The 18019-nt window shown below is 39.8% G+C and overlaps 1 protein-coding gene and 1 long non-coding RNA gene across 51 annotated transcripts in view; both read right to left on the reverse strand.

The window, feature by feature from the left end:
* Positions 1-521: 521 nt before the first annotated feature.
* Positions 522-4735, reverse strand: LOC141409057 (uncharacterized). The gene is made up of 2 exons (XR_012427313.1): positions 3440-4735; positions 522-1979 (listed from the first exon to the last, which is right to left on the reverse strand). It is a non-coding gene; the product is annotated as an uncharacterized lncRNA (long non-coding RNA).
* An 855-nt stretch (positions 4736-5590) lies between these two features.
* Positions 5591-18019, reverse strand: part of EPB41L3 (erythrocyte membrane protein band 4.1 like 3) — a 160311-nt gene continuing 147882 nt past the window's right edge. For 18 of the 50 annotated variants that reach the window (XM_074022819.1, XM_074022814.1, XM_074022816.1 and 15 more), the window contains 7 exons: positions 11260-11382; positions 10295-10663; positions 9436-9567; positions 8845-8943; positions 8287-8367; positions 7897-8013; positions 5591-6712 (listed from right to left, as the gene is read on the reverse strand). In XM_074022819.1, the coding sequence (XP_073878920.1) occupies positions 7903-8013; positions 8287-8367; positions 8845-8943; positions 9436-9567; positions 10295-10663; positions 11260-11382 (915 nt within the window). In that variant the 3' untranslated portion in view covers positions 5591-6712; positions 7897-7902. The remainder of the gene's footprint in view (positions 6713-7896; positions 8014-8286; positions 8368-8844; positions 8944-9435; positions 9568-10294; positions 10664-11259; positions 11383-18019) is intronic. The other 32 variants (XM_074022831.1, XM_074022826.1, XM_074022830.1 and 29 more) reach the window with 3 other exon arrangements.

The raw sequence follows: 18019 nt of genomic DNA on the forward strand, positions 1-18019 counted from the left end.
CTAACACCCTCAGAAAGCCCAGTGGGAACCTCCCTTATCACAACCCTCCTTCCCTGATTTAGAAGTAATGACCATTCTGACTTTTGCATTAGTCATTTCTTTGCCTTTTAGTTTTTACCACCTATGTAGCTTCCCCTGAACAAGTATCTTTTGGGCAGCCAGCATGAACTTAGCAGTGGAAAGAAAGGGTACGTTCTATTGCCACTTGAAAACCAACCCACGACTTCAAAGCTGGGAACTCTGATAATGGTGATGACCATTTCACTGTCTGGAACTCCAGCTATTTGTATGCTTCTTCTAGAATGCTTTGCCTTTATCTTTTCTTCCATCTTTTTCTCAATTTTTTTTTTCTGCTGCATTTTTAGATTTCCCCAAATTCCCAAGCATTCTACTGAATTTTTCATTTCTGCCAGTATGTTTCAATTTGTAAAAGCTCTTTGTTCTCTGAATGCTCCTCTGTAGCTCTCTGATCTTTTTTCATGGATGTGGTGTCCTCTCTGATCTGAGGCTATTCGTAAGAGTTTTTCCTTTTTTTAAAAAATTCCATCTTGCATAGTCTTTTTTCTCTTGGTCATACCTTCCACGAAAGAGGCTTTTCTCTGATGCTCATAAGAACATCAAGCTGGATGAGACCATGGAGCACATGGTGGGGCTGGCCAGCACTGATCTTGATAGTAAGAACTTTTGGAAGGCTCTTTGTTGAGACGACAAATGTACTTTTTTTATTATGGTAAAATATCACATGAGGTTTTTCACTTTAACCATTTTTAAGTGTATACTTCAGTGGCATTAAGTACATTCACAATGTTGTATAACCATCACTACTATTTCCTAAACTTTTCCATCATCCAAGAGTCTTTATGCCCATTAAACAGTAACTCCCCATTCTTCCCTCCTGGAAGCCCCTGGCAACCACAACCTTTCTCTTTGAATTTGACTACTCTAGGCACCTCATATAAGTGGAACCATACAGTCATATAAGTGGAACCATACAGCATTTGTCCTTTTGTGTCTGGCTTATTTCACTTGGTGTAAGTTTTCAAGGGCAATCCTTGTTGTAGCACATATAAGAACTTCATTCTGGGCCAGAAGTGGTGACTTACACCTGTAATCCCAGCACTTGGGAGGCTCCCAGCACTTTGGGAGGCCGAGGCAGGTGGATCACCTGAGGTCAGGAGTTCGAGACCTGCCTGGCCAACATGATAAAACCCCGTGTCTACTAAAAATACAAAAATTAGCTGGTGTGGTGGTGCGCACCTGTAATCCCAGGTACTCAGGAGGCTGTGGCAGGAGAATCACTTGAACTCAGGAGGTGGAGGTTGCAGTGAGCCGAGATCATGCCACTGCACTCCAGCCTGGACAACAGTGATACTCCGTCTCAAAACAAATAAACAAACAAAACAGAAAAACCTTCATTCTCCATTATGGTTGAATAAGATTCCATTGTGTGTTTGTTTAGCCATTCATCTGTTGGGCTGTTTTCACCACTGACTGTAAATAATGCTGCTGTGACTGTTGGTGTATCTGTCATGTTAGTAGAAGTATAAACTTCATCTTGTATAATGCAGCAGAAAGAAAGGTGGGATACAGGATGATACGTAGTTTTAACTCAAGTTTAGGAGTTCAGAATTGAGCCTTAGGGAATGAGTGGGGGATATCCCCCAAAGGATTTTTTAGTTGTGTTATGATGGCACCTTTAAGAATGACAAATGAGCAGCCTAAAGAACTTGGGGCGCGGGGGGCGGGGGTCGGGGTGGGGTGGTGGTAGTAGATGAACGGAACCTAGAGACCAGTTAGCAGCCGATCAACAGCCCAGGTGAGAGATATGAGGGCTTAAAGTAGGATGGTAAAGGAAGGTTACATGTAACGCATCTTTCACATTGCAAAGGAAATAAAGGGGTCAAAACTAACCCCAGGGTTTTAAGCCTGTATTACTTACTCTGTTACCTCTGCTATGCCCAGACTGAAGAATTAATGACCTTGAGAAAGAAAGATATTATGAAGTGGTTAAGACTTCCATTATTCACAAATGGTGTATCTAGTGAAATTTACAATTTGACTCTTTGAAATAGGGCAATTCCAGCTTCCAAGACCACTTTCAAATATACTTAAAGTTTAGAGCTCAATAATAACAGATCTCAACCGGATGTCAACTGAACGGAGGAGGCTGACATCAGTACACGTGAACTAATGTGTAACCCCTTCTAATCAGAGTTGAACCCAACCCGTCCTGTCTAATGCCAGATCTCTGGGAGAGACCATATTTACTGAGGGGGTGACTCCTAGAGACTGACTCAGTGACAATGGCATAATCATGAGAGCTGCTGAGGGACCCGAAATAGGAACTGTTTCCATGGGGAGCCACTCCCCCACACTTGCTGGGCTTCAGAGAAAACTCAGAAAAAAACTGTTGTTTCAAATTTATCTTAGCAAAGTAACCTTTATCAATTTGTTCATTCATTCATACAAATATTGAGCACCACTTATGGAGGCACTATGTTTGGATGTGGGCCATCTGTGAGACCCATGGCATGCAGAAGAGATTCATTCAAAGAATTGGGCGGATAAATAAAAATTACAATCATGAAATTTTCTACTAAAAATGTTGCTTTGAAAGTATCCAATAGGGAAAGCTGATCTGTAAAGCCAGAAAGGGAACATTTGAGCTCAGATCTACAAAATTTGGGGCCCAGTAAAACAGGAATGAGAATAGTTCTAGCACTTCACCAGTGCAGTGGAGGGGACAGGGATCCCAGAGTAAGCGGACACACTGTTGCATCTGTGGCTGGAGAAGTAGGTGGGGAGCAGCCAGTCCATGCAAGGCTTCAGGCCAGTTTAGAAGAATTGAGGCCTTTCTTGGCAAAGAATTTATGGCTAAGTCCTCAAAAGCAATTGCCACAAAAACAAAAATTGGCAAGTAGGACCTAATTAAACTAAAGAGCTTCTGCACAGCAAAAGAAACTACCAACAGAGTAAACAGGCAACCTACAGAATGGGGGAAGTATTCACAGACTGTGCATCTGACAAAGGTCTAATGTCCAGAATCTACAAGGAACTTAAATAAATCCACGAGCAAAAAATAACCCCACTAAGAAGTAGGCAAAGGACATGAACAGACAATTCTCAAAAGAAGACATACAAGTGGCCAATAAACATATGAAAAAATGCTTAACATCACTAGTCATCAGAGAAACGCAAATCAAAACCATAATGAGATACCATGTCACACCATTCAGAATGGCTATTAAAAAGTAAAAAAAAAAAAAAAAAAAAAAAAAAAAGGTCACGTGCAGTGGCTCACTCCTGTAATCTCAGCACTTTGGGAGGTCAAGGCAGGCAGGTCACCTGAGGTCAGGAGTTCGAGACCAGCCTGGCCAACGTGATGGAACCCCGTCTCTACTAAAAATACAAAAATCAGTCGGGCGTGAGTGGTACGCACCTGTAATCCCAGCTACTCAGGAGGCTGAGGCAGGAGACTCACTTGAACCCGGGAGGCAGATGTTGCAGTGAGCTGAGATAGTGCCACTGCACTCCAGTCTGGGTGACAGAGCAAGACTCCATCTCAAAAAACAAACAAAAACAAAAAGAATGTTGGTGGGCTGCGGAGAAAAGGGAACCCTTATACACTGTGGGTGGGAAGGTAAATTAGTTCAGTCACTGTAGAAAGCAGTTTGCAGATTTCTCAAAGAACTAAAAACAGAACCACCATTCAACCCAACAATCCCATTCCTGGGGATATACCCAAAGGAATATAAACGATTCTACCATAAAGACACATGCATGCATATGTTCATCACAGCACTATTCACAATAGTCAAGACATGGAATCAGCCCAGGTGTGTCTATCCATGGTGGACTGGATAGAAAATGTGCTGCATACATACCACGGAATACTACACAGCCATAAAAAATGAACAAAATCACATCTTGTGCAGCAACATGGATGCAGCTGGAGGCCATTATTGTAAGTGAGCTAATGCAGAATCAGAAAACCAAATGCTGCATATTCTCATGTCTAAGTGGGAACTAAACATTGGGCACACATGGACACAAAGATGGGAATAACAGACACTGCAGACTACGAGATGGGGGAGGGAGGCAAGGGTTGAAAAACTACTTATTGGGTACTATGCTCATTACCTAGGTGATGGGTTAAATCATACCCCAAACCTCAGCATCATGCAACATATCCATGCAACGAACTTGCCCATGTGCTCTCTCAATCTAAAAGTTGAAGGAAAAAAAAAAAAGAATTGAGGCCTTTGTACTACGAGCAATAGAAAGCCAAAAACACATTTCAAGCACAAGGGTGACAAGATTACACTTGTATTTCTTGAAAGATTGCAAGCTACAGTGTAAGGGACTGGGATGATGTGGGTAAGAATGTGGGAACACGAGTCAGTGAGCTACTGGAATAATCTAGGTATAGTGTCCTGGCTAGATTTAAGAGACAGTGAAGAAATGTCATTGGCAGGCTGGGAAAACGATGGGCGAGAAAGACACTGGTGCCCAAGTCTCCCAGGTTTCTGGCTCATGTAACAGGATGAACAGAACACCCATATGAATGTTGTTTTTATTCACAGCAACTTCTTTGTAAGGTTTGCTCTTAGAAATGACCTCTTGTTATCAAGTTAGATGTCTTTTAATGTCCCTGAAATTTTGCGGTATTAAACCAAGTGGAAGGTGTTCTGTACCAGCAACAGTGGAGTGATGTCGAGATAGTGCATGTCAAAGCCCCTCGGAGCCAGTCTTTCTGCTGTCCCATCCCCATTTCCTGAGCAGAGCATATGCGTGCATGCATGCGTGTGTTAATAGCCACACTCATGGGGGAGGATCAGATCCTTCTGTCACCCTCCTTCAGAGCTACAAAGCTCTGATAAGAACTATTTGTCAAAATAAATGTCATTTCTGAGAACACAATTTTACATGCACTGATGGCCTGCCACAAAAATTTTTCTTTTAATCGAACAGTCCAATTTTACTACATGAGTAAACGCCCATATCAGTTAATCTGAAGCAGTAAGAAAGACAAAAAAAAAAAAAACAAAAAAAAAAGCATGGAAGGAACGTGTAACACTCATTTGCAAGTTAGAAGCAATTTCGAATTCGCATTCCAGACTCCATGTTGATTTTTTAAAATAACTAGGGTGGACATTGACTTAACAAAGCAATAGATATGCTGGGAAGAGGTGGATATAATGAAGGAAATGGGTAACAGAGGCAGTGATTGTTAAAATAGGTCATGAGATTGTAGGCTGAGCAACCCAGCAGCCCTGTTTTATAGCAGAGCCTTGTTTCTTATTTAAAAAAAAAAAAACCTAAAACTTCGAGGATGCGATTCAATGATGTATCTTTTAAAGCCTTGTCAGGCAACCAAATCTTTAAATATATGTATATTTTCCCATCTTCAATCCCTCAAAGGGTACAGACACTGCACACTGCATATTCTGTGTGGTTTTTTTTTTTTTTAAATCTTGTAAAGACAGGGTATCTCTACAGTGCAGACGATGAGGCCTTTGATGTCATGCAAATATTACTTCTGGACTAAACACACACAACACTGAAATTATTAAACATACAAACTTAGAGCTTTCAGTGCATTTGCCATTTTTATTTCGCTATGCAGAAACATACATTCACCATGGGCTGTGATGCAGGTGACCGTTTAATGGAGAATCTCTCTTTGTGAAGGCTATTTATAACTAACACTAAATAGTTTTAATTACAGTGGAAATTCTGTACAGTTTAAGGCTTGGCTCTGAACTAGAATGTAAATATGGACCAGATTTGAAAATAAAACACTTTCTTTTCAAGTAAAAGAAGAAAAATTAATTAAAAAATACACGGAAAAAGAAACTAAGAAAACAAAGCCACAGGAAGCCCAGCAGGTTCTCCTGAAGTGACATTTCATAATATTGTGAACTAACAAAAATACAGGTTTTTCTTCCCAAAAGAATGACAATTTACATATTTAGGACTTGTTAGGGAACTCTGAAAAGCTCTCCGGATTGAACACAGACCAAAGCAAACAACAAGGAAGAAATGGCATTAATATGCTAAAATCAGTACTACCTTATAACACATTAAATGAGATACACAAAGCAAGATTGGAAGCGTTAAATATTTCCAGAGGGTCAGAGAGTCATTAATGTTTATGGGTGAGAGTAATAAAACCAGATGAAACAAGTACAAGTTGTTTACTGAATAAACTTGGTTATTGGCACATCTAACCTGGGGAAAATCTGACACACCGGACGGACCTAGACAGCTTCTAGCATTTGAGGGTAATCTTCGCTAATTGTAAACAAAAGGTTTGTTACCTAAGAAATTGCAATTTTGTTTAGACTTTAATAATAATAAACTATGAAAGGCATGAATTGTGTATGTGTTACATGAGATCACGGTATATTGTTGGTTATGAACGTGCAGGTATAGCTGAAAACTGAGACATATTGTGAAAATTAAAAATGCTGCTGTTTTGTAATTTTGTCGTTGCTTCATGCATTATCAGTTTAGTGATGCGGAATCAGATTGCTTTATTATGGGAAGATCTCTCTGCCAGTGTCTTTATTAATGGTCAAGGTCAATTCTTCTGGACTGAAATTTTCCATGGACAGATACAAGTCAGTTGGGTTAGAAGAGGGAATTCCATATAGGCTCTGGTTTTCCTAACGGTTTGCATGACTGCATTCATGTGCAAGCTAAGTTATTCCTGCAAGAAAGAGATGGGATTAGTTACTCATTTGAAAACAACGGAAAGATTTTCTCAGATCAAGGGCACAAAAAAAGTATCTTGGAGGTTCGAATGCTCATTTGGACAAGAGGCCACGACATTCCAGCGTTAAGTCACTGCCAATTATATGCTTTCTCTTAAGTAATTACAACAATGCCCACGTGGCTGAAGCTCATGGAAGAAATTTTTTTTTTTTTTGCTATCTTCCAAAATATATTATTCATTTGAGTAAAATGAGTGGTTTTTGTATTTCTCTTTTAAGAGATGCCACACATCAATTTGTTTCTTAAACCAATGTTAGAGAACTTACTGATACATTAAATCTCTTAAACGTTTTATCACATCACCAAGTTGTGCAAGTCGCTCGACTGCTTCATTCAGCATTCAAAGCCCGCTCAGAAACGCTGACGGCCCCATGAGATCTTGCATGGCAGGTTAGTATGCATGACAAGTCTGTGTTCACACAGACGATACAGTCTGCTCATGGCGCTGGCCAAGCAACCACAGGAAAGGCATGTGTTTTCTAAAGGACCACAAGACTGCATTTTTTGCTTCCTCCTGAGACAGTGCTACACTAGGGAGAAAAATCATCCCAAAGAATACAGAAAATGTAAGACATCCAAAAAGAAAGTGAGTGCTCAGCTTTCAAATTAAAAAACAAAACCAAAGACCAAAGCATAAACAGGCTATAATCAAACATAGTTGAAGAGAAAGCTTACGATGGGATAATGTTGCCCTCGGAAGGAGAAAAGGGTATGTATTATTCCCCTAGTATTTGGAACACACAAATTGAGCCTCTCAGAGCAAAACTGCCTTAGCTCCAATTAGGCCACATGGCAAGTAAAATCAAATTTGACATTACAAATTTGGATAATGAAAGAGTGCAGGTCATGGAATCAAAGGGAATGCCAGGAAGACCACACAAGCATAGACTCTGCTCTTCCTTTATCCTCTGACTGGCAGTGCATGCAAAAACTCCACCTGAATGGAAGCTCTAAATGTGAGAGAAACCCATAAACCAATTCTCCATCCTCTTGGTAACCAGCCCGACAAATGCCAGTGAGAGAACAGAGGAAAGGAGGGATCAGGTGAAGGATGAGAGGGAAGTACCCCATGCCTCATGCCAGCCTAGGCAAGCCTAGAGAATCGGCGTCACCTCTTACCTCTGGTCAATCCTCTCCATCTTCTGGTGTGATCTCTGTCTCTTTATGGACCACTACTTTGGTCACTGACATGTCAGGGTGCTGCTCTTTGGCCTCTTTAATTGCCTGAGCCAGCGCCTATCCCCGGGAAATCACAGAAGGGCAGAAACAAAAAGGAGGTGGAACATGCATGATCAGTGGCGAGGTGGAGACTTACGAGCTAGATCTATATCCACAATTTACAAATGAGGTACAAGGATTACAAAAGGAATCATAAATCACATATTGGAAAGTTAATTCGGGATTTTTTTCAGAATACATGCTGGACTAGAGGAAGAGCATTGAGACTGTAGGGCCAACAGGTTTTTCTTTGTTTCTCTGCCAGGGTATTGACCATCTCACACATACTACCTGGTCATGGTCAATGTCTGCATCCCCTGTGATGACTATTCGCTTCTCGATTCTTGTCTCTGAAATGCCCCCTTTCACAGTCTAGAAGACACAAAGAGAAGCTTTATGAATTTACTCAATGGGAGAAACCATCGTGGTTCAGTGGGGGGACATGGCAGAAGATGCTGACAGGGCATTAAGTGACATCATTCATTCTTTGAGAATTGAAATTAGAGTTCTATGGCAGTTATTTAACATTTTTAATTCCAGAGGTGAGGACAGAGTGGAGGCCTTTGGGTCTGGATGGCCTGTGTTTCTGGAACACCTACCACACGCCAAGGGCCGGAGTAAGCGTTAAGCTTAGGATATCAGAATGTATACTCCTAAAGGGGAACTCGGCCATGAGGACAAGTGCATCAGAAATCTAGGGGTTGTAAAAGCTGCCCTTGCAGCTATCCCGGCATCCTGAGCGTCAAGCCACCTTGTGCTTGTGCAGCCCAACCTGTGAGGAGCTCTGAACAAGCACCTTCCTCCAGCTCACTCTCAAGGAATCCTCTTCCGGGTTCTCACTCCACTTACTTTGGTGATGTGCGTAGTGGTGGTGGTACTGGTGGTTTCAGATGTGATCGTCTGTGCACTCATCAGCACGCCCGGCTCCAGATCTGTGCCTGGATCGACCTAAGGCAGCAGAGGAACAGACCCCTCATCCAGGTGCTCACACCTGCTCTTCAGAAGTTGGCTACGTTCGTTAAGTCATTACGACAATTTCACTATCTCCTATTACATAATCAATGTGGTCTTCAGAGTCTGAGAGCTGCTCCCAAGAACAAGAACTAAGGGCAACCAGAGATCACTGTCATTAAAAAAACTAAGGTTTCAGAAATGTGAGTGGTGGATGGGTGAGTGAATATTTTTCTTTCTCTGCAGCTAGGGAAACAGGTTTTTGAGGCTTTTTCTACACTTCGAGACACATAAAGACTTGGTCAAGTCACCTGCTGCTCCCTGATCACTAATAAAATGACCATTATTGCATCACTTTTAATAGAGATGGTCTGGTTGCTGGATCCTCTAAGTATCATGAATTAAATATCGTGCAATTCTATGTAAACACACTAGGCCACAGAGGGGTGAAATGAGGAGCCAGGGCTCTGTCTTCACAGAACATCTAACCTGTGATGATTCATACGTGATGGTTTTGGTTTCGGTGTGAACTACTGGCACTTCCTTAGTAGAAATTTCTAGCTTGACTCCTCCTGGTGAAACACTGCCAAAACTGATGGTTTCCGTCTTCACTGTTGAGGACTGTGCCAAAGGGAAGTAAGCAGAGTGGCTGTTAGTTTGCATGAACACACTGTTTTCTTCCTTTTCCTCTCTGGTAGTTATAAGCACAGGTTAGTATGCAATAAATGTTTATGTGGAGAGTAAGCTGGGGAACAAGGCATACAACATGCACATGTCCAACAGTCTCCTGGACTCTTACAGCATTTTTATATGAAATGCTCTAAGAAAAACATTTTAAAGCCAATAAGAAAAAAGTAAGTTCTCTGTTTAATAACTTCTTAGAAAGAAAAAACTAAAAATGAGACATTAACTCCCCCAAATACTTCAGGAATCTCAATAAAAGAAGATAAAGAATAAAGTTCTGGCATTTAGGACCTGGGCAAGCATGGTTTTGGTGCTTCTGGAAAAGTGCACTGATCAGAAATAAATGTATCACATTTTCTAGTATCTTGGCCAACTTTGCATTTCCCAACTTTACTGCCAATTATAATAATTTCAGTGAGAGTAGAAACCGTTTCCTGGAGATATACTATTAATAATTAAGAGATATGTTTGCATGTGACCCCAAAGTTGGAAATCAGCATGGAGACTCCTAATAGGTATGAAAGAAGGAAATGAGAGGAGAAACACACTGCACCTGGGAGAGGCCGAAAATTAAACTTAGCTCCACCTTTATGCTGGTCTAAATTTCCAGGCATCCTATCTCAGTTTTATTTTAGTGATAAAAGTAACATTAACTACTAGTTACCTCAAAATGAGGTTTTTGTTCCAAAGTTTCTGAAACGTGGATGGCTGCACTCTGCTCCTCTTGTTGCTCACGGGAAGCAGCGGCTGTCTCTTCCTGTTCCAGGACAGCTTTAGCGACCTCCTCTCCTCCTTCCTCTTTAGCCCCCTCGGTCAAGGCAGAGCCTTCTTTCCCTTTAATGCCCGTGAATGCGGGCTGTGCTGCAGCATCCCCGCTGTCTCCCACCGAGTAAGAAGCATCCCCACTCGCATGCACCACATGCCGCTCCTCCACCAACACGGTCTCCTGCACCACCTTCTCAGTGCTAAGCGGCAGGCGGTGCACGGTGGGCTCCGTCTCTATTCCGCTGGACTCCGTCTTGGTTTCCATTTTCTGCATGGGAAGAGATTGTGGCATCAGTGTGACCTTCCATCAGCCGCAGGTCAGAAAATAACAAAAGCCGCTACTCGCCAGGATGTCTAAAGCCAGCATCAAGTGCTTATAACCAGAAACACTGACAAAAAATATCAATGAGCTTTCATTCCTCCCACCGGAATCTCTGATGCCTGCCCCTGCCACTGCTGCATGCACTGGAACCTGTGCAGTGGCTTCAGGATATCGCAAAACAAACGGAAGGCAGGATCAAGTGCAATTAACAAAACAAAAACCAAAGCATTGCTGCGCATTCACGTTGGTTTTGGCTGCTTTCTTAGATTCAACTGGTGAGATATAATGCCTTTAGAAATTAAATGCCATTAAAAAGTCTCAATATGATCGCCTTTTGAATATCCGAAGTACATTCTTGAGATGCAACTAAAGGCATGTGACAGATATGCCAAGCAGGCACAAAGGACAGTAAAGTGAACACACCTTTGAGATGCTGAAGGCAAAAGCCAGTTGGATGCAACACACACACACACGCCCAAAAAAGGGGAAGGAAAGGCACGTGGGCACATTCAGAAACACCAAGGACGAAAACAAATGGCCACCTGAACCCAGCTTTGAGAAGTAGAAGTAACCCCTCCTATGAATTCTGTTGGTTTTCGCGCAGACTCTAATAAACTGAAGATTTCAGAGCCATCCATGAGCTTTTCCCCAGAAGACTGCTTAGTCTGAGTGAACAAAGAAAGGCAGAGTCAAGCACAAGAGAGAGACACAAACTCAGGCACATAAACATTCACAGCTTGTTAGACAAAATCGTAGGCAGAGACAGGAAGGAGGAAGAATGAAGGAATCTCAGAGAGTTTGGAAACAGAAAAGAATGGGAAATAAAACAGAAAACTGGGGTGACCAGCTGCTCTTGTTTGCTAAAGCAGAGAGAGTTATTAGGATCAGGGTGGCACCGATCTAAGCAGATAATTTTTTTTCCCCCTTCATTGCAAGCCACAGCAGCACTATCACATCTTGGGGACGGGGAGCTGGAAATAAAATGGAAAGTGTTTTAATGCTGACTTTGCACTGCAGTATTGATTTAACCATGAAAAAAAATTAAAAAGCTGGGTTGGCTGCTGTCAACATAAAGCCAGGCAGCAAGAGAAACGGAAAGGTTTGGGGTGGAAGGGGACTGCCTCAAAAACTGTCATGCTGGAATTGCAAACTGTGGCCCCAATGAGCGACACTGGTTACCACTACTCGGGAGGCGGACGACTCAGTAACGTAATGAGCAGTAGCAACGGTAAAGGCTGGTTCCTGGGAATATCTCCATTCGGACAGGCTCTTCCTTCGGGGACCAAAGAGGCCCACTTTTAAGACCTCACTCTCAGGCACTTGCTCTGTTTTGCTGAAGCGTCTGCCTTCCAGGCCAGGAAGGACAGCCACGTCCTTCCCCTGCTGTGGAGGCTTCTCGAGGTCATCTTCTTCAGGACTCTGCCGGCGAGACTCAGCCTCCTTGATGGGCGCCAGGGATTCGGACAATTTCCGCTTTGTCGTCTGCACTTCGGGTCCTCTCTTGGATTTCTCATCGGCGAGGGCTTCCAGGACCTCATACTCCAGGCCGGGAATGATCTTCACGGACTCTGACATTTCTTTCTCCATTTTCTGAAGTGCTTCCATAGTGGAGGGCTGCCCCACTTGCTCGCCCTCTTTAGCTTTCCCAGTCATAGTAACAATTCTGCCGGAGACAGTGTCATAGGATTTTCCTAGAGTGTATATTTTCTGTTTGCTGTCTTCTTTCAGTTGCATTTCTCGAGCCAAGTCTTCGAAGCTATGCATTTTAATAGTGCCAGATTTTAATATGTCGGCTGGGAGGTCACCAGTTCTACTGCTCACGGTCACCACCTTGTAAGTCACAATCTTTTTCGAATCACCATCAACTACCTCAGTTGGTATTTTGTCTACAATAACCCAATCCTCTGTGCCCTATATTTGAAATATAAAAGCTAAATTAGAAATTCTGATGGTATCTCATTTCTAAAATAAGAACCCTTTAAGAAAACCAGGGCAAGTGCTACATGCAGGTCTGTGATGGAACTGTACAGTGTTCATGTTATTATCTAATAATTATGGCTGCAATCTCTTCTCCTCTGAAATGATAAACTAGAAACTTCAGCTCAGAATACATTCGGTAGGTAGAGCTGCAACTTACTTAAACTGGAACATACTTTGCAGTACATTTTTTGAAGAACAGATTTGTTCTTATGATAAATTTTGGATCTTTTATATTTCAAGATTAAATAACATTATTGATGTTGTTCTACAAGTTACTTAGCTTTACGTGTGTGGGGAAAAAAACTTTTCCTCGTTAAATATAATCTATACTTCATATACTATTGTTCTTACAAAGAACTTCCCGACATTCTACAAATTTATGTAAGTATTTTCCATATTTGTAAATTGTGTTTCCTTATATAGAGAATAGAATCCATGATAGCACTTATTATTCAATAAATATTGAGTGTGACTGTGTTCAAGGCATTGTAATGAAATACTTCCCACAAAAGGGACACTATTAGAGCCTCTTGTAGTGATCTGTACATTGTTCAAGTCTTACTGTTTTTTAAAGAGATGGGGTCTCCTTATGTTGCCCAGGTCAGCCTCGAACCCTGGGGCTCAAGTGATCCTCCCATCTCAGCCTCCCCAGGAGCTGGGACTACAGGCACATGCCACTGTGCCTGCTCCAATCTTATTTACAAGTGAAGTTCATTGTCTCAGAAGTTTCTCTCTCACTTTCTCTAGTGTTAGTTCCAGTAAGGCAAAAGAAATGAAAGCTAAGAAACTTGTATTCAGGGAGGCAGAACACAATGTGACCAGGTAGGTTAATAGCTTCACAGATAACAGAGGGAAGAGATAGCAAACCAGGAGCAGGTGAGTGCCTTGGTTTACGTTTTAAACTAGGATGTTTTCTAGAAACTTTTGTGTTTATTACAGCCTGAAAACTTAAATCTAGAAATACGTGTGCCTTCAAAAAAATCACTACAGGTTGATCTACATGTTATTGCTAGATTAAATGAAATGAATGGAAAGAATAACCTCTAGGGTTGACGGGACAGTTTTCTGGAAAATTATTTGACGAGAAGTAACCACAGAGTCAGCAGAGTCTCCTTCCTGCATTTTCTTTATCACACTTGGCTAGTGGGGAAACCAGTAAGAATTCAGAACTTTCACAATCAATCAACATCATCTAAATTAGCACCACTCTACAGGTAAAAACAGGCAAGAAAACAACATTTCAGCAAGATTATTATTCAAAAGTCAGTCAATGACAACACAAAGAGGAAAATCAGCTTGGATTAGAAGCCATAAAGAAATGATGCATAACTGCTAACTAAAATATTAAGAAAATTCAATTTTCCCTTCCCCAGAATCTAACCCAAAATTATGTACCTACCTTGATTTTAAACAAGATAAATTTAAAAGGGAAAATAAAAACTAAAAACATTTTAACGACACTGAAGTCTGAAGACCAATTTCTTCTGGAAAATCCTTTATGTTTGGTTTTTACCTGAGACTCAAGGAATGGAGCGCTTCCTTGCTGCAAAAATATAACTGTTTCAGAAATCTCTGTTTCTTCTTGGGTCTGTTTGAATAAAGGGGGTTGGGTTGGAGAAGAGGAAGTAGACAGTTTCCAAAAAGGCAAGTTAGGAAGGGAGTTCTTTCATTGTATTCTATCTATCTATCATCTCATATATCCTCATAATATTCATTCATTTTCTTCCCGAAGGAGTAAATTATTGTTTATGCATTTGAAAAATGATCTGAAACTACCTCAAAATTTAGTTTTTTCCAAAGAGTTCAGATTTTCTGAAACTTTGGGGTTAACTTCGGGGTTTATATAACTCAAATGTTCTTCATTTCTACAAACACAGAACATATAAGAATAATCATTTATTCTTGGCATTTAAACCATGTTTATGTTGGTATTAAAAAGTGAGTATTTAAAATAAAACATTAAGAAATTTTAAAAAAATTTAAGTTAGGAATTAAGCCTGACTTCTATTTCCGACAAGCATCTTACTGTATTCCCTATTTAGGTGCTGCCTGTTACAGAGTAGTGAAATGCACACAATGTCACCACATTAGCTGCTAATTTAAATAAACCCAGTTATACTTACATGGATTGATTTATTGTCCCACAAGAAAACAAAAAATACTCAATGGCTTTATTTGAACTTTTATAACATGGTTAATAATTTTTTAAAGTGAATTTCAAAATATCTTGCTGGAAAATTAAGTATATCAATTCATATTTTAACATAAAAAATTAAGAAATATTAAGTATTTCATGTTAGGAATTAGGTTTTTGCTTTTTAACTACTTTTTGTTTTTTTCTCTAGTATTAAATAGGCACAATTCAGGTGGCAACACATTAGCTACCAAGCGTTCAACTTCACAGAGCAAGGACAGAAAGGATATTTTGGAAGATTAACTTAAAAATAACGATGGAAAGCTCAAAGTTTCCAGACAAATGAAACTTTTAAAATACATCTTATCATTACAAACAATGTAATTTTATGAGAACTATTTAAAATTTCTTTTTGTCTAAATATCTACCAGTACTACATTTAATCATTTGTTTGCAAGAGATTGTAGGGGAACATCGGAATATTCTGCAGGACCTACTGACAGATTTTGATAGTATCATTCTCAAATGGCTCTTTCTAATGAGAAACAAATAAGCCATTTTCAGAGGAGGAAAACAAAAACAAAAAGAAAAACAAAAAAATCTCTGTCCCGCTGCATTTTGGAGGATGGTATTGGAAAAGATAAAATGTACCATGTGGAACCATTAAATGTGGATTTTGTTTCTTTTCTTTTCTTTTTTTTTTTTTTTTCTTTTAATCATAGCCTCTTTTGCAAACAGAAATGAGAAACAGCAAGGAAAGGTCAAAATTATAGGTAGTTTTCAGAATAACAGTGCTAGGTCTCTAATTATCATCACTGAGCTAAATATTATTCCTAAGATAAAAGCTTCACAAAACCCCCAGCAAAACAGTGGTTTTCAGCATATCCTGGTGTCTGAAACCAACTAATTTAAAAATGCCTATGTCTTATAATTGAAAATATTAACAGTGTCTACATTCCAAACTGTGTATGTCCAATAACATAAACAGGTAACATAGGGAGTAGATTTTAAAATGTAATTCTATATATGGTCAACCTCCCAATATAGTTAGTCTAGTTAAATAGAGAAGTGAAGAGGTACTGATAAAGAAAAGGTGATCTAAAGATTCACTTTTATTAGGGGTTAGGATATAGTCAGATATATAGCCCAACCATTTCATTTAGTTACTTAACCATTATAAGTTATTAATCTTAATATCATAATTGGAAAACAAGGCCCTATACTGGCACACAAAATTCATAACGGTGTCATTTCCTGTCGGGTGATTAAAGGTTTCTACAAATAAATTTTAGGGAATGGTCAAATTTGCAAATACAGAATTTGCAAATCATGGGAACTGACTATAGTAATCGTCTTGCTTAAGGAATTACTGTACAGTGAACACATCTGTAAAACTAGCACTCACATAAAAGAGAGGACAATATTGGCGCAGCATACATACCAGTAGGTACTGCTTTTTTATTGTGTTTTGGAAATTTTTGGTATTCAAGTAACCACTAAGGCATATAACTCTAACATGGACAAGGCTTAGATGCATCATGAAAGCCTGTCATGGGAAGGGTTTGTGGACAGAGGATGTACCTGGGCATGCTGCACATACCACATGCCTACCCTTCTACCCTTCCTATGTTTGGTGGGCCCTGTGTGTGGGTTTATTTGCCTATTTTCTAAAGCAAATGAGAATTAGATATTATTTGCTGCTTTGGGGCATCCTTGCTACTTGTCTGCTATTAACTCAAATATCTGAAACTTGAAACAATCGGCAATCAAATTTCCATTTTATATACGAAACAAACATAAAATTCTCAGGACATAATCATCATTATTAGCTTGCTGTATATAATTCTAACTATAATTTTCTTTGAATTGTTCATAAATTGGTAGCATTTTGTAGAAATAATTATTATAACAATTCAACTACTATAGATACAACAAAACAAAGAAAAAAGATGGTCACATTAAAACTCAAAAGATCTTTAGGTTTTTTTCTTCAAAATACCATTTTGTCACTGAGACAAAAAAAAACAAAAACACAACCAACTAAGCTTTGGGACGTCATAAGTTTGGGGTCACCAAATCTAAGTTTCTTTCTGATTCTGACACAAAATAACCACTACTTTATTAGAGATGTCAATTTTAAAAATTAAATATTTCCATTTAGAAGTAACTGGATTTCCTTCTAAACTGGTTGATCATTGTTTAATTGAAGTGGGCTTTATTACAAAATAGAGTAATATCAAATTAGTAACTTACTTTAAAAAATATCCCCTCCAAAATAAAAATCTTTTGGTTATATATTTATAAACCAGTATGTTTTCTACGTGCATAACATACAAAGGACTAAAAGAAGGATAAAATTATCTTTTGTGCTTTTCACACACAAAAATAACAGAAACTATGGTTTTAATATAGAAATTGGCAATAATTTAGAGCAAAAGAACTTTCTGGTTTGCTCTGAAGGCTATCTACAGGGCCCTCGATTGGAGTATAAACTCGGTATCATCGATGACTATGAGGTCCTGGAGAAGAGTAGAAGAGAGGACAGGTCACTCTGCCTGGCCCTGCTGCCACAGGGAGCACAGCACCCTGACACCTAAAGAGATCCCTTTTCCCCTGGGACTTGAAGCTCCTTTGAGATGCTTTTCTCAGGGCTCCTTTGATAAGCAGGGTTAATCAGCCCTGCTTCTAACGAGTTCTTTATATCTAGTCAAGCTCTTTCTGCTATGTCTCCATTCACAGTGTGACAGAGCACTGAGGGACTGCAAAACAACCCTGCGGACGCTGAAGGCAGTGAGGACACCAGCCTTTGCTCTTCTCCAGTTTAAATAACCAAACTACTTTGCCATTCTGCAGAGGGCATGTTTTTCTTCCTTAATGATGTTGAAAAAATCCTTTCTTGGCCTTCTCCAGTTTTTCTGCCTAACATAGAAAAAGCATTAATATCCAGGGAAAGTTCAATATATTCAAAACACTCCTTAAATTATTAACATCCTTGGGCTTATCAAATGTTAATTCTCTCACGTTTAGGGTTTTACAGATGTAAAAAAATTATCTTACTAGTCTAACGACCTAGACTTATGAAGTTCCCTTGTTTATTGGCACCACCCTTTAAATTCTCTAAGTTGTTCCCTAAACTTTCATTCAAAGTGGCCATTACTTAGCATTTAGCTTTGCTTTGCTTTGTTTTG

Source organism: Macaca fascicularis, chromosome 18, assembly GCF_037993035.2.
Source record: "Macaca fascicularis isolate 582-1 chromosome 18, T2T-MFA8v1.1".
NCBI lineage: Eukaryota > Metazoa > Chordata > Mammalia > Primates > Cercopithecidae > Macaca > Macaca fascicularis.